At 38.1% G+C, this 12,925-nt stretch overlaps 3 protein-coding genes across 4 annotated transcripts; 1 reads left to right on the top strand and 2 right to left on the bottom strand.

Moving 5' to 3' along the window:
* Nucleotides 1-200: 200 nt before the first annotated feature.
* On the top strand, nt 201-5,510 carry LOC140786210 (probable protein S-acyltransferase 22). Its single transcript, XM_073134478.1, has 9 exons — nt 201-451; nt 546-659; nt 1,526-1,921; nt 2,313-2,381; nt 2,479-2,550; nt 2,792-2,920; nt 3,146-3,226; nt 3,861-4,043; nt 4,399-5,510. The coding sequence occupies exons 1-9, from the start codon at nt 410-412 to the stop codon at nt 5,191-5,193; spliced, it is 1,881 nt and encodes a 626-aa protein (XP_072990579.1). The 5' UTR covers nt 201-409; the 3' UTR covers nt 5,194-5,510.
* A 1,200-nt stretch (nt 5,511-6,710) lies between these two features.
* LOC140786212 (uncharacterized) lies at nt 6,711-9,897 on the bottom strand. The gene has a single exon (XM_073134479.1). It carries the CDS (start codon nt 8,301-8,303, stop codon nt 7,269-7,271), a length of 1,035 nt encoding a protein of 344 aa, XP_072990580.1. The 5' UTR covers nt 8,304-9,897; the 3' UTR covers nt 6,711-7,268.
* A 144-nt stretch (nt 9,898-10,041) lies between these two features.
* Nucleotides 10,042-12,021, bottom strand: LOC140786213 (uncharacterized). 2 transcript variants are annotated; one of them, XM_073134480.1, is made up of 3 exons: nt 11,880-12,021; nt 11,053-11,441; nt 10,042-10,299 (listed from the first exon to the last, which is right to left on the bottom strand). In XM_073134480.1, exons 2-3 carry the CDS (start codon nt 11,327-11,329, stop codon nt 10,220-10,222), a joined length of 357 nt encoding a protein of 118 aa, XP_072990581.1. In that variant the 5' UTR covers nt 11,330-11,441; nt 11,880-12,021; the 3' UTR covers nt 10,042-10,219. The 2 variants fall into 2 exon arrangements, with proteins under 2 accessions (XP_072990581.1, XP_072990582.1); XM_073134481.1 differs by having other exon boundaries at nt 11,053-11,425.
* Nucleotides 12,022-12,925: the final 904 nt, after the last annotated feature.

Genomic DNA, 12,925 nt, shown 5'->3' with positions numbered 1-12,925 from the left:
AGCTCTTCTTAAATAATTAAAAAATAATAATTTTATATAATTATTTAGTTGTTGGTGGCTTAGTTTTGGTTGGCTGCTCACAGAGCTGCTTTGCGGTAATTAGTGTTATCAAGATCGTAATTACTGATGATAAAAATGTGATCGTAATTAATTACTAAGGACAAGAGAAACCCAACAGCTCTCCGCTTTTCCCCATAAAATCTGTGCCTCACTGGATCGGCTGGGTCTCGAACAAAGGACCCATCTCTCTCGCTCTCTCCCCACCAAACCCTAGTTGCTAATATCTTCTCCTTCCCATTCTTCTGAATCCTTCCTTACTAGCATTGCAGTTGTGCCCCATTTGCGTGCTCTCTCTTGGTGGATTCGAGCTTCCTACTTGGCTTTCTCCACTTCTGAGGTCTGAATCGCAATGAGGAAGCACGGATGGCAGCTTCCTTACCATCCTCTTCAGGTATTGCCTCCCCTGACCGGGTTCTTCTTGGTTGCTGAGATGTTCTTTTTTATTCACATATCCATATAAAAGAAACATTTTTCTCGATGTGTAGGTGGTGGCTATAGCTGTGTTTCTGGCGCTGGGTTTTGCTTTCTATGTGTTCTTTGTGCCCTTTGTTGGAAAGAAGCTGTTCCAGTATGTGGTTATGGGACTCTACACTCCTCTGGTAAGCCATTGCTTTCTATTTTTCTCTTTTGTTGGCTATATTGGCTATAGATCTACTTGTCGATGCTTTAAATGGCCTCTGGGTAGCTGTTTCTTGAAGTGGGCTACTTCCATTCTTTGGTGTAATTTCTTCTTGATTTTTGTAACTTATTTGCGGAAGAATGGCATGGTTTTTTAATTTTGATGTGCTCAATATATTCCGGAGCAAGAATGTAATAAATGTGTTAGTGATGTACAAATTTGGGGCTCGGAGAGGACTTGATATAGTTTACATTTTCAATTATACCACCATTGTGCCATTCTCACTTACGAGAAATTGCAAGTTTATGTCCAAGAAAAAGTTTGCATTCATGTAGATGCTGCATGGTCCCATAACATGGTTGTTCCATATGTCAGTTTAAAGTCTTTACTGCAATTTTTTCTTAAAGCAACTATCAGCATGGTAGCTCCCGGACTAACCGATGGCCTACTATGTTATTTCGAGCCTTGGACTGTTGATAGGTTTTCAGATGCTCCTATCTTCCTATAATGAAGTTCTTACTGCATATCCTTCTTAGCCCCAATTTCCCACTATTTGGATGAGGCCAATATTTCTTTAATAGATCGAATTGGTAGATCTTGACAAATCATAAGATATCTATGATTTGTCAATCAATTGGACATTCACATTTTGTTATTAAATGAGACATATAGTCTTAATGAATCCCTAGGTAGTCCCTTCCTGTTATTGGAACCTATTTTTGTGTAATCGTTTCTTTCTGTGTTAAAACATTTTATGAATGCCAGTATACCCTGTTCTGGACTATTCTTGTTAAAATTTACTGCTTGCAACATGCAACAGTACTAATATAGGTTTCTTTTTTTCAGGTTACATGTGTCTTTTGCTTATACGTTTGGTGTGCTGCAACTGATCCTGGGGACCCAGGGATTTTCAAATCTAAGAAATATTTGAAAGTAGATGATAGTGGAGAACAAGTTCATCCTAGAGAACCCAGACAACTAGGCTCAAATAGTGAACTACAGGCTGCAGCAGACGGAGAAACGCCAGAACATGAGGGTCTCAGCACCGTTGCTGCCAGCGAGAAGTTATGCAGTAGACCAGAGAGCGAGAATTTATCTTGTTGCAACATAATTTCCTTGCCACTTTTCTTCACCTGTTGCCCATTTTCTTTTCTATGTACTTTGTGCTGTTCACCTGAGCAGTCTTCTGAACATCAAATGAGTGAGGAGGGCATGTTTTTCTGCAGTCTATGTGAAGTGGAGGTATGTGCCCAATATCAGAAGATTGTTTCTACTGGTATCTTTCTCTAGGAAATCTTTTTTCCTTTAAGATTCAATTTGCCTCCTCTCCAAGCTGATTATCTTGGTCTCACAAAATGTCATGTTTCATTTGTTTCTTCTCTGTCATCATAGACCACCTCTCTTAATTAAGGATGTAGTTCTTCAATGAAATAATATGGAATTACATTAACTTGGTAGTCCCGTTAAAACTTTGTTGTTTACGAACATTATATGCTGGAGGGAAATAAAGAGTGCATAACCTCATTAAAGTTTAAGTTTTTAGGAATAAATGTATAAACGTGTCAATATATTTTGTGAGGAAACAGACTGGTTATAGTGTTTGATCTCTTACAATTGTCTGGACATTGTGTAGGTGTTGAAGTACAGTAAGCACTGTAGAGTTTGTGACAAATGTGTTGATGGTTTTGATCATCACTGCAGGGTAAGATATTGGTGATGTGTTTTATGTACTCCCTTATGTTAGTGCATAACATAACCACAATTGCCCTCCACTTTCTTGATTTATTGTATTTTTGCAGTGGCTCAATAATTGCATAGGAAGAAGAAACTATAGAAGGTTTTTCATCCTCATGGTTTCTGCACTCCTCTTGGTAAGTACAAGCTTTCCTACTCCTTTGACTGTTTTAGATGCAAGTGATGCTGTATGTGTAACCTAACCAGTGCCCAAAAGTTACGCCATTATGTTAAGCATCTTCTCTGTCCAGTCCTCACTTTCAAAGTCACCATCCATTACACGTCTGCGTAGAGACATGTAGGAAGCATTTTGTTCCATGTCCTTTTCATTCTAGCTGATTATTGACAGGTATACGTGGTTTGTGCACCTTGGGCCAGCTTATTCTACAGTGGTCGATAGGAGTGCTTGTGCTGATTCTCTGTTTCCTGGAGCGAAAGAAATTTTCTGCTGAAATTGTCGTAAAGTTGGGGAGCAGCTTCTCTCTGGTGCCTTTCATTATTGTGGTGGTGAGTTGGTTGACATCTACTTTTTGTTCCAACCAACTAGATGTGTTACTTTCATTTTGAATTTTCATACTGCAGCTTCTTAATTGTTCTTTCCCCTATCTCAGTATAGGTTTAAAATTAATTTGCCTAAAAGTTTATTTCAAATCAACTTACATCAAGTTCAAGTTAGTTTTTCAATGAGAATGCTTGTCTTAGTGAATAATTGGAGTTTGACTACATTTGCAGGCATCGTGCACCTTTCTAGCAATGGTTGCTACATTACCACTTGCTCAGCTTTTCTTCTTCCACATCCTTCTTATTAAAAAGGTAAGGTTCAGTTTTTTCTTGATATTGTGACTGAGTGATCAATGATTTGCTACATCATAAACAATATCACATATAACATTATATTGGCTGTTTTTAAACATTAAAACATGACTAAAACTCTAACAATGTATCAACATGAGCAAAGCACTAAATATATGTCGTGAACTTGACAAATACACTATGATCTGATGAGTTGAGAATATAGAAGAGATTGCACAAGTTTTTTAACATTAAAAGTGGAATTTTTTTTGCAATGTTCTATTAGTGGGCAGTTCTCTACTGACTTTTAGTGTATCTCTGACATCCAGAGTATCCAACTAAATATGTAGACTATATTTCAGCAAAAAAATGTATCCAATTTAGGGCTTAATGTAAATCATGTAATGCTCGGGTTTTGCTAATCATATGACAATGTTACTGTGTGCTGGTTCTTTTTGGTCATTGTATAAGTGTACAAATAAAAAAAAGGACATACCTAAATTTAGTGAATACTGAAGTTCACAAACTTCATAGCTGTTGATTTGCAAGGAATGCATGACATCCTTCTAGGTCTGGGGTTTACTCTAAAGCTAGCATTGTTTCCTTTCATCTAAATTGAGTAAGCTAACCATGCTGCTTACATGGATTTATGTAGGGAATCAGCACATATGATTACATCATAGCTTTGCGGGAGCAAGAGCAGCAAGGGGTTAGTGGTCAGCAGAGTCCACAGATGTCTCAATTGAGCTCTTTCACTGGACTTAGCAGTGCCAGTTCATTTGGTGCATTTCACCGTGGTTCTTGGTGCACTCCTCCAAGATTGTTCGTTGAAGATCAGGTATCATGTGCATCATTAGTTTTTCTTTAACCTCCTCCTAAGTGCATTACTTGATTAACATCAGATTGATCACTGAAATTTCTGAAATACATATGATTTGAAATGTTATTATTACTATAAATATCATGAGGTAACATAACAGATCGTTGTTATGTCCGCCCTATCATTGCCCATAACAATAACACTAGTGGATCTTGTCGTGAAAGCATGAATGGACTTAATGCTTGAAGCAAAGATTCTCTTTGACATTTCTCACAAATTTAATGAAAAAAAATACATGTGCTTTAAATTTTTTTATCATTTATCTTACCTTATTAACCAGCCAATAATGACAAGGCACTATATTTTTGCCTAGTTTGACGTTATTCCATCAGAGATTGGTACCTCTCTTCATTCTACTAGCAAGAAGGTAAGGGAGGAGGAAGGACTCAGGAGAAAAGCTTCAGGAATTGTGAAGATTAGTCCTTGGACACTTGCTCGTCTTAACGCAGAAGAAGTTTCCAAAGCTGCTGCTGAGGCAAGGAAGAAGTCCAAGGTTCTTCAACCGATTGTGAGACGAAATGTGCCAATGGGACAGGAAACAGACAGTAGCTATGGAAGTGTGGGTGGCAGGATCATTCCAGGGCCGGACAATAACAGGCAGGCTAGCAAGAGAGGAAGGCTTCCTACTGAACTTTCTCTTGAACCCCTTGCAAAAATATCTGGGAGTGCCACAGATGATAATAGCAATGACGTTGTCCCAGAAACATCCACAAACTTAGCTCCCCTGCAGCTTGAAGCTAGGAGTGCTTTTTGGCCCAGCAGAACTGAATCATCCACTAGAATTGTTGGTTCTTCTCCTGAAAGTAGTTTGGATTCACCTGATCTCCATCCATTTCGCATTTCTTCATCTGGAGCTGAAGAAGTGCAGGGGCTCACATCTATGCCTACATCAGGAACTGCTGCACAGAAGGGAATTCATCTTTCAAGATCAACCAGTGATGGGTATGAAGCATCCGGGGGTGAAGACAGTGATCGAATCCCTTCACGAATTGTACACAGGTCATCCAACTGGGCCAATGTTGTCCTCAACTCTGGCACTAGTGGTGCAACAACTAATCCAAAAGCATCCTCCTCTGGAGGCCTTCTAACTAATAGTAGACTGCACTGAGGAAAGACTGTCCCTGAAAGATGTAAATGGTCAGTAGGATTTCATGTAGTCTGACTTCTACTTAAACTTAGGGTTTCAAGGGGAGTTCTCATTTTTTTTGAGGTGGCAATAGTTGGATCTTGCATGAAGCTTTATGACAATCCTCAGAAAAATTTATGAGATAGAATTCCTTTTATTGGTTGAAACATATTACTGCCCATCTAGATTCATTTGTATTGACCAGATGGCATTCAACCAATGTACTCAACTTTTCTCTGTTGCTTCGTGATTGTATTCTTGCATATTCTTGAGGCTAAATCAGGAAGTCGTTTCCAGCATTCATAGTTTGAGATTACGTAAGATCTTCCATGTGTATCTCTTCACAACGTTATTTGAATTTCTTGTTATTATTTTGGCTAGTAACACTTTATGTGACCATATATTGTGTATGTGCATATGGTGATTTCCAAATTACCTGTAGATTATCGGTGCCAGGAAGATAATTTTGGCTGGCTCAAGAAAAGGCTTCGGTAAGGGATACGAAGCATCAATGAAGTAACGCTGGTGATAGCAATTAAAAAACCTACACAGGATAATTCACAAGTTAAAAAGTATATAACTTAGCCAAGCCTAGATTCAAAACTTAATTTTTCTTGGAATGAAAGTTAATGGCCTGGATATCATTGACAGTGATAGGTTCAATAAACAATTTAATATTTAAAAGCAATGTCTTTCATATTTTCAGTACATAAACATTCTTCGTACTCCTTGCTATAAGTACTTACAAAAGGAAAACAACACTTTCGGTTAGACAATATATTTTTTTATGCCTTTCACAAAATTAAAAGAAAAAGAAGAGCATAAACTTAGCAAAAATAATTCCTTTCAATGCAGAAAAAGTAAAAGATCCTTCTAAATTCTTTAGTAAAAGGATGGAAACAATCAATTGTATATCAAAACTCAAAAGGACTATCATTTTTAGAAGTTCTGCAACTTGACTTGACTAGCAACAGAAGTGCACCTACCTGGGCTACCTCTTCAGGTTTTACCTGAGTACCTGACTGTCATATTCAGACCACACTTACTCAAACATGGCAACTTAGCAGGTACCTTCCCTTGGTCTACCTGATGACCGACAAAAAAAATTTAGCAATGAGAATTGTTTTCTGAGAAGTTCCTCTAGAATGAGACAATAATGTAGATCACATACGTCAAATGATTCCCAAGAAGAGAAGAGAAGGAACTGAGATGTAGTTACAAAGACACAGTAGGGTGATAAGGAAAGTAGCAAAATGGAACATAAGAGATGGTACAAAAAAGAGATGCATATTCACAAGAAGTAAGAGAGCATTATTCATGTCATGATGATACAAGGTATGCTTACTATGTAGCATTCAAACTACTAGAAAGGCAAAGGACATACCAGAGAAAATCTTCCGAGTGCCACGGAATTACACACGATATCAAAACATCTCTGATGGCTGTCAATACTAGCAAAGTATATGGCATCCAGAAGACAACTATAATCCAATGGTAAATTTGAACAACAGACCCTACTGAGCCATTAAGAATTTTCTCCACAAGTGATGTATGAAAATGTATATTTTGATCTACATATAGCTCAACAAAGTGAGTGCCGAGAAAATGCCTTAACAATTGGCCTGGTAGTTACATTGTATTACATGCCACATAAATTCCTAAAACCATTAGCTCACAGAGCAGTCCTTGTGAAAACTAGGAGAAAACTAGATCAATGATCTACAACATAAGGCATATTTATGTGGGTCTTTAATAGACTTCAAGATCTAGATCCTCTTTGAAGAAAACTCTATGCTGGAAATTTTAATCCATTGTTTGCAGTTCACACTCCCAGATGTTGCTCCCTGGTTGCCTTCACTACAAAAAGCTGAAGCTTCCCCAAAAGTCTTTAACCCCAAAGTCTTCCATACATGATTTTCCTTTTCTAAAGGAAAGGATCCCACAGTGCACAAATTTTAAGTCGATAACAAGTTCTGCAGTTTTACCCTCTCCCAACATTCCCTTTTCTTATTTCTCCAGAAAAGATGATGTTGAAATTGATAATTCAAGGGAAGGCATTAGCTAACATCCTCCAATTTACTTGCAATCATTTCTTGCTCCTCCATGGAATCATCTCCAGTTATCATTTCCATACTGAACGATCTACAAGTGAAGTAGAAAACTGCACTCATCATGGAATCAACTAGCACCACAAATGAGTACATAAGCACAAGAAGAGGACCCTCCCATAACCGCGAAGATCCATCACCATAGCTCAATGTTTTCACCCTGTGCTCAAACAGCCCCTCCACAAATGCCATCCCTATCGTCGACCCGAGAAAGATCAGAAGCCCCGCCTGTGTCTGCCCCCTGATTAACCGCACTGACCTGAGCAAAGCCATCAGCCCCGAGACATCCTCCAGAACAGATATCACACCAGCAAGATTGCAAATTATGATTGTGTGCGCATACACCATTGAGAAAACCAATACAGTTAACAATGCCGGATAGACAATGATTTGAGGAGGATACATGAGTACAGCAAATGCATTGCAGACGGCAACCAGAAGCACTAGGAAAACAGCGAGGCAACTTGATATAGTGACACAGACCCACAGGTAGGTGGTGACAACACGCCCTGCAATGCGGCTTGCCATTGTAATGAATTCTGTGGCGACCACTCTCTTGCCTGCATAGATACAGGCCACAGAGTAGGCAATTGAAGCCTTGGCTACGAGAAGGAAGGTCAAAAGAAGGGGAAAGCAGATTATAGAGGAGACAACAGTGCCGGCGAGATGGTAGCACAGCTGTTTGAGGAAATGCGTGAGTGGGAGTCCACTGGCGACAGCAAGTAGAATTAGGCGCTGCGCAAGAGCGATGACAATAGAGGCGTCGATGAAGGCATTGGAGAGGAGGGCAATTGAGACAGGGAAGACGAGAAGAGCAAGAATGGTCATGAAGGAGGAGGGATCGGCTCGGAGAATTCTCACTGTCTCTCTCAAGATCTCCAATGCATTCATCGGCGGCACGGCACCGACCTCCGGGAGCTCAGGCCTAAGGTGGGCACTGCGGATCGACCTTGGAGAGCTTTGTGCCCCGATCAACTGACCCATTTCCGGCAAAGAAGGGTTAAAGATCCAACCTTTTCGACACTGGCTACATCAAATTGTGGTTATCTGGAATCGTCTTTTGGTTTGGCGACGGTAGCATGATCTAATCTGCAATTATAGGAGGAAAGAAGCAAAATCCAAGCACGAGTCTCTTGCTCTGAGTGGATCTGATCCTTGTGGCGATGGTTGAGCGTTACAGAGATTGCGGCATAGTTGATGATGGACGAACTAGTACGCGCTTCACGGGGATCCAAGAATGTATGGAAAGTGGTGCGAGAAGCGTGAAGGGGGAAGGAGAAGAGGAGGGAACTGGGGAGATGGGATCTTGGAGAGAGGCGAAAGAGAATATATATATATATATATATATATATATATAAAGAAATGTATGAGATTAGAATCGATAAGAATTCGACTTATATATATATGTCTCAATAATGTGTGGGAAAGTTTGGACATTGCATTCAGGGATAATAAGCAAGCTTGCGATGTTTTTTTTATTTGTAATTTTAATGTAGAAAAGTGATTAGCCCTTCTTAATATATAAATTGGACCATAAACGTAAACCATATAAAAATAATATTCTACTAAAAATTACTAAATATCAATCCCACTAAGAAAAATAAACCAATAACTGAAGCTCTTCAGTGGCAGCTTGCACGTCCGATGCTTTCATCACCGATTAGTTCGTTATTCGCAAATAAGTTCATTTTTTCTTATTCATGTTTTCGTCACCATTTTTCTTGATAAAAACTAATGACTCTTTGGAAATAAAATGTCATATTAACGTTTTCTTCTTATTCGTGAATTAAAGGGACTCATCATAATTAATATATATATTAACGTTAGTATTATGCGAAGTAAATAAACTTGATTCTTTATCCGATTAGGACTCTAATATAATCCTCTCTGAAGCCCAATCCGACAAATTAGATTCATTATAGTTGATCATTCTAAGACATATTCTTCAATTTGCCGCTGGACAAGAGGTTTTAGTACATACTAAGAAACACAACCACCACAGGCTATTATGTAATGCATGGGCTCATTCCATCTATATGTAAGTGATTAAAAATCCTATTTCGCTCCAACCAAATAATGCACCACTTCCAGAAGAAAATTAGAACTCCAATTTTGATCTTTTACCATTATTGCAGAACAGCAAAGTAGCTAAAGAATAATTGACCCTAGAGGTGCACACAAGATACCCACTGTCTCTCAAAATAATATTTAATATACAGTAGATTAGTTGATTATGTTGTGCTATAGAAATTGGCAGGGGGCTAAGAGGAAACAGATATATGCAGTATAAAAGCATTGGAAAAGAAAAGTTTAATTTGTTTCTACTTTACTACATGATGGTAGCCTTATGAAAGAAGAGAAGAGATGAAGCAGCTGTCCAACGAAATCATTCGAATGTACAAAATGCATCGCTGATCAAGAGGTTCTTGCAATTGTAAACAAACATCAAATTTGCCAGACTATCACTGAAAGAGAGAGCGGAACAACAATTGGCTTATTGTTTCAGTAAACAGATCGATAGCACATGAAACTTCCAATCCACAGGTAAGTACAAGGTGTAGAGATAGGGAATTGATTGATTCCGATAAATGGAGAGTGAAAAAAAAGTAGTACAGACTAGTAGTAACAAAATATAGGCATAAGGAGTTGGCGCACACGACAGTTCAAAGGTGCTTGGGACTGGAATATGTAAATACTGATACTTGTCAAAAAATAGTAAATGTTTGCACAGAAGAATGAAATTTCATAGCACAACAACTAGATATTGAAGGTTACAAACAAAATTATATGTATTCATCCAAACTCACAGAAAAGAGAGGGAAGAGAGTGTGTTACTGGTCATGATATCTATACCAGCTCAGTTCAACATGCATCTTTCAGCCTGAGTCTTCCGAGAAAACCTAATAATCAGGGATGGAAGCATACGTGTACCCTGGTGCTCCCTTCCATGAATAATATGCAACACGAGTCTCATAAAACCCTGCAGATGGAATAAAAAATATATATATATATGGACTTCAAAACACAGCAGGTAAGCAGTTACATATAGAAAACCATTTTGCCAGCATTTGCTTCTTCTGGAGTATCATAAATAAAATACAAAAAAAAGAAGAAATCTGACCATAAAATAGGAAGTGTCCCAACTATGCTATGCCTACTTCATCCTTCTTTTGGAAAATTAGTGTAAAATTCATTGGAAAGAAAACCTACAGGTCATGACAATTTCCTCTTTATTGTAAACACCACTGGATATTACAAAATGTTTATCACACTTGTTATGTCCACACCAAAATGGTCAATTAATACGCTAGTTTAGGAGTCTGTTTTGTTCTTATGTGAAGAAAAATAAGAGTGTAAGCAACAAAACTAAAGGGAAAGAAACCAAAAAACAATTCACTCACTAGATAAAGTCAAAGGCAAATAAATCAGCTGTGTTATTTGTTAAAAGTCATTCATTCTCAATTGAACTCAAAGCACTTCCAGTTCAGATAAATATGGAATAATCAAATCACAGGTCTACAAAATTGACAAATGATAACTTAAGAGAAAACTAGGATATCAAAAGCTTTCAGTATACAGGATAACTTGGAAAGAGTTAAGCAAGTCTGAGTTATCACCATAATCATCGCATCTTAAAATGAACTCAAAACGACAGTCAGTTTAGGCAGTCGACAAAGAAAGCTAACTTGTCTTAAATGGGATGAATTCTGGGAAAATGCAAAGGAGAGCATACCAGGAAGAAAGGCAAGAATACCGAGGAGCAACAGACCATTTGCTTGAGATCTATCACCGTCCATGTGACCTGTGAATATGAAGTAAGAAAGAAAGAGAAGCAAAGATCCTAACAAAAGGAGGAAAAGTGCGAGAGCAATTGACTTCCATGGAATCTTCTTGTATGACTTCGGAGTGTAATGAAATCGCAGATCTACATCCTCTTGTTCATTACCAACATCGTCATCCCTATCCTCTGCGGATAGAGGTGAATACCGCACTTGGCGTCGAGATGACATATTGATCAACCTGCAGTCTGAAGTGGCCTCTCTAAAGAACAGCAACAAGGAGCAGACCCTTCTCCGAATCAAGCTTTTGCATCAACGTACAAGAAACTAGTATAGAACAAAACTGCCATTGAAAAATTGCAAGAAATGACGAGCAAAAAATTGCAGGTGCACAGAAAGAGATGAAAACGGCTGTTCCCAAGATAAACGCAAGCGGTACACCAAAATTCAATTGATATCAGGACTCGCAGGTCTATGCCGTGATTATAAAAAGTTCGAAAAAGATTTGCGAATCAAAAAATACAAAATAAGACAAAAAGGAAGCAGATGTTCAACCGAATCAAAAAATTAGTATATGACATTCTTATCCAAACTAACAGAACACAAAGACGAGTTCAAGCCAAAAGATGTTAATCTGGATTGACCGAGAAGAACAGAAATTGGAAGAGAAAAGCACATAGTCACAAACATTTACTAAGCTAAAGCCTTTGCTATGATTAAGGATCAATGCTTTCTGTCTCAAAACATTGGACCAATAATTTTAAAGGGAGAGACCACTAACCTTAGAGAGGAGAGAGACCGCCGCCGTCGAGGGGGAGGGGGAGGGGGGAGACCGTGGTCGAGAGAAGAACGACGCGCACGGTTGGGAAGGAACGGAGATTTGGGAATTTTATTCTAGGGATTTGGTTCCTCAATCGGATCCGCCCCGCTGAAGACCCGCGCCCGCTAAAAGCACTTAACAAAGATCGTCATAACGAGCTGGGCCGCGTATTTGGGCTTTCCTTTTGGGCCTTTTCTGGGCTTTAATAGCAAGACGTTATGTAAGGGAATTTTTCACTTTAAACCTTGTACTCTTCACTATTTACAAATCACGCATTGCGTTTGTTTTTTTCTAAAACACTTTAAACAGTGTAAAATAAGCCACCATCCGAAGGCAAAGTACATATATCCAGGGAGGTGGTAGATCCAATGGCTATTATAAACTATTAAGACTGCAACTAAACTCTTTGTACTCACTAGCTTTAGGGCTGTTAATTAGTTGTCACACTTGAGATTTTTCACTGTTTTAGGCTAATAATATCTCTACCCATTGGATACCTCAGTTGCTTTAGCCAATAAACTTATTTGGCCTTCTCATTATATGCAAATGATCCATTTTTTAGGCTTCCTGATTATACGTATGTAATGCTCTAATAAAAATTCATCAAATATTAATTATAATACAATCAAATCCATGACTTTTGTTATCAATATTTTAGTATATCTATATAACCAAGCCTTGTTTGGATCTGATTATAGGTATATTTTTATATAGTTTAGTGAACACTAAACTGATTTATTAAACTTATTCTTCTCTCTCCTCTTCTTTCCAATCAAATTATTTGATATTTATTAATAAATTTGAATTCTTATTTTGTTTTTGAAAAGACATCATTTTAATCATTCTTTTCTCTCATCTCTTCACCAATTCCCTGGTTTATAACCAGACTATCTTATTTAAATTTAAAAAATAAAAATAGGTAACCAGATAATCTTAATGTATACAAGTACCAGTGATACCATATTACTGCAAAAGCTATGGTAATTTGGTATAACTTTTTGCATTAT

The sequence above is a fragment of the Typha latifolia genome, chromosome 4, assembly GCF_019914945.1.
Source record: "Typha latifolia isolate L0001 chromosome 4, TyphaL0001v2, whole genome shotgun sequence".
NCBI lineage: Eukaryota > Viridiplantae > Streptophyta > Magnoliopsida > Poales > Typhaceae > Typha > Typha latifolia.
The sequence above is the reverse complement of the archived record's forward strand: the minus strand, read 5'-3'. Positions and strand labels throughout refer to the sequence as shown.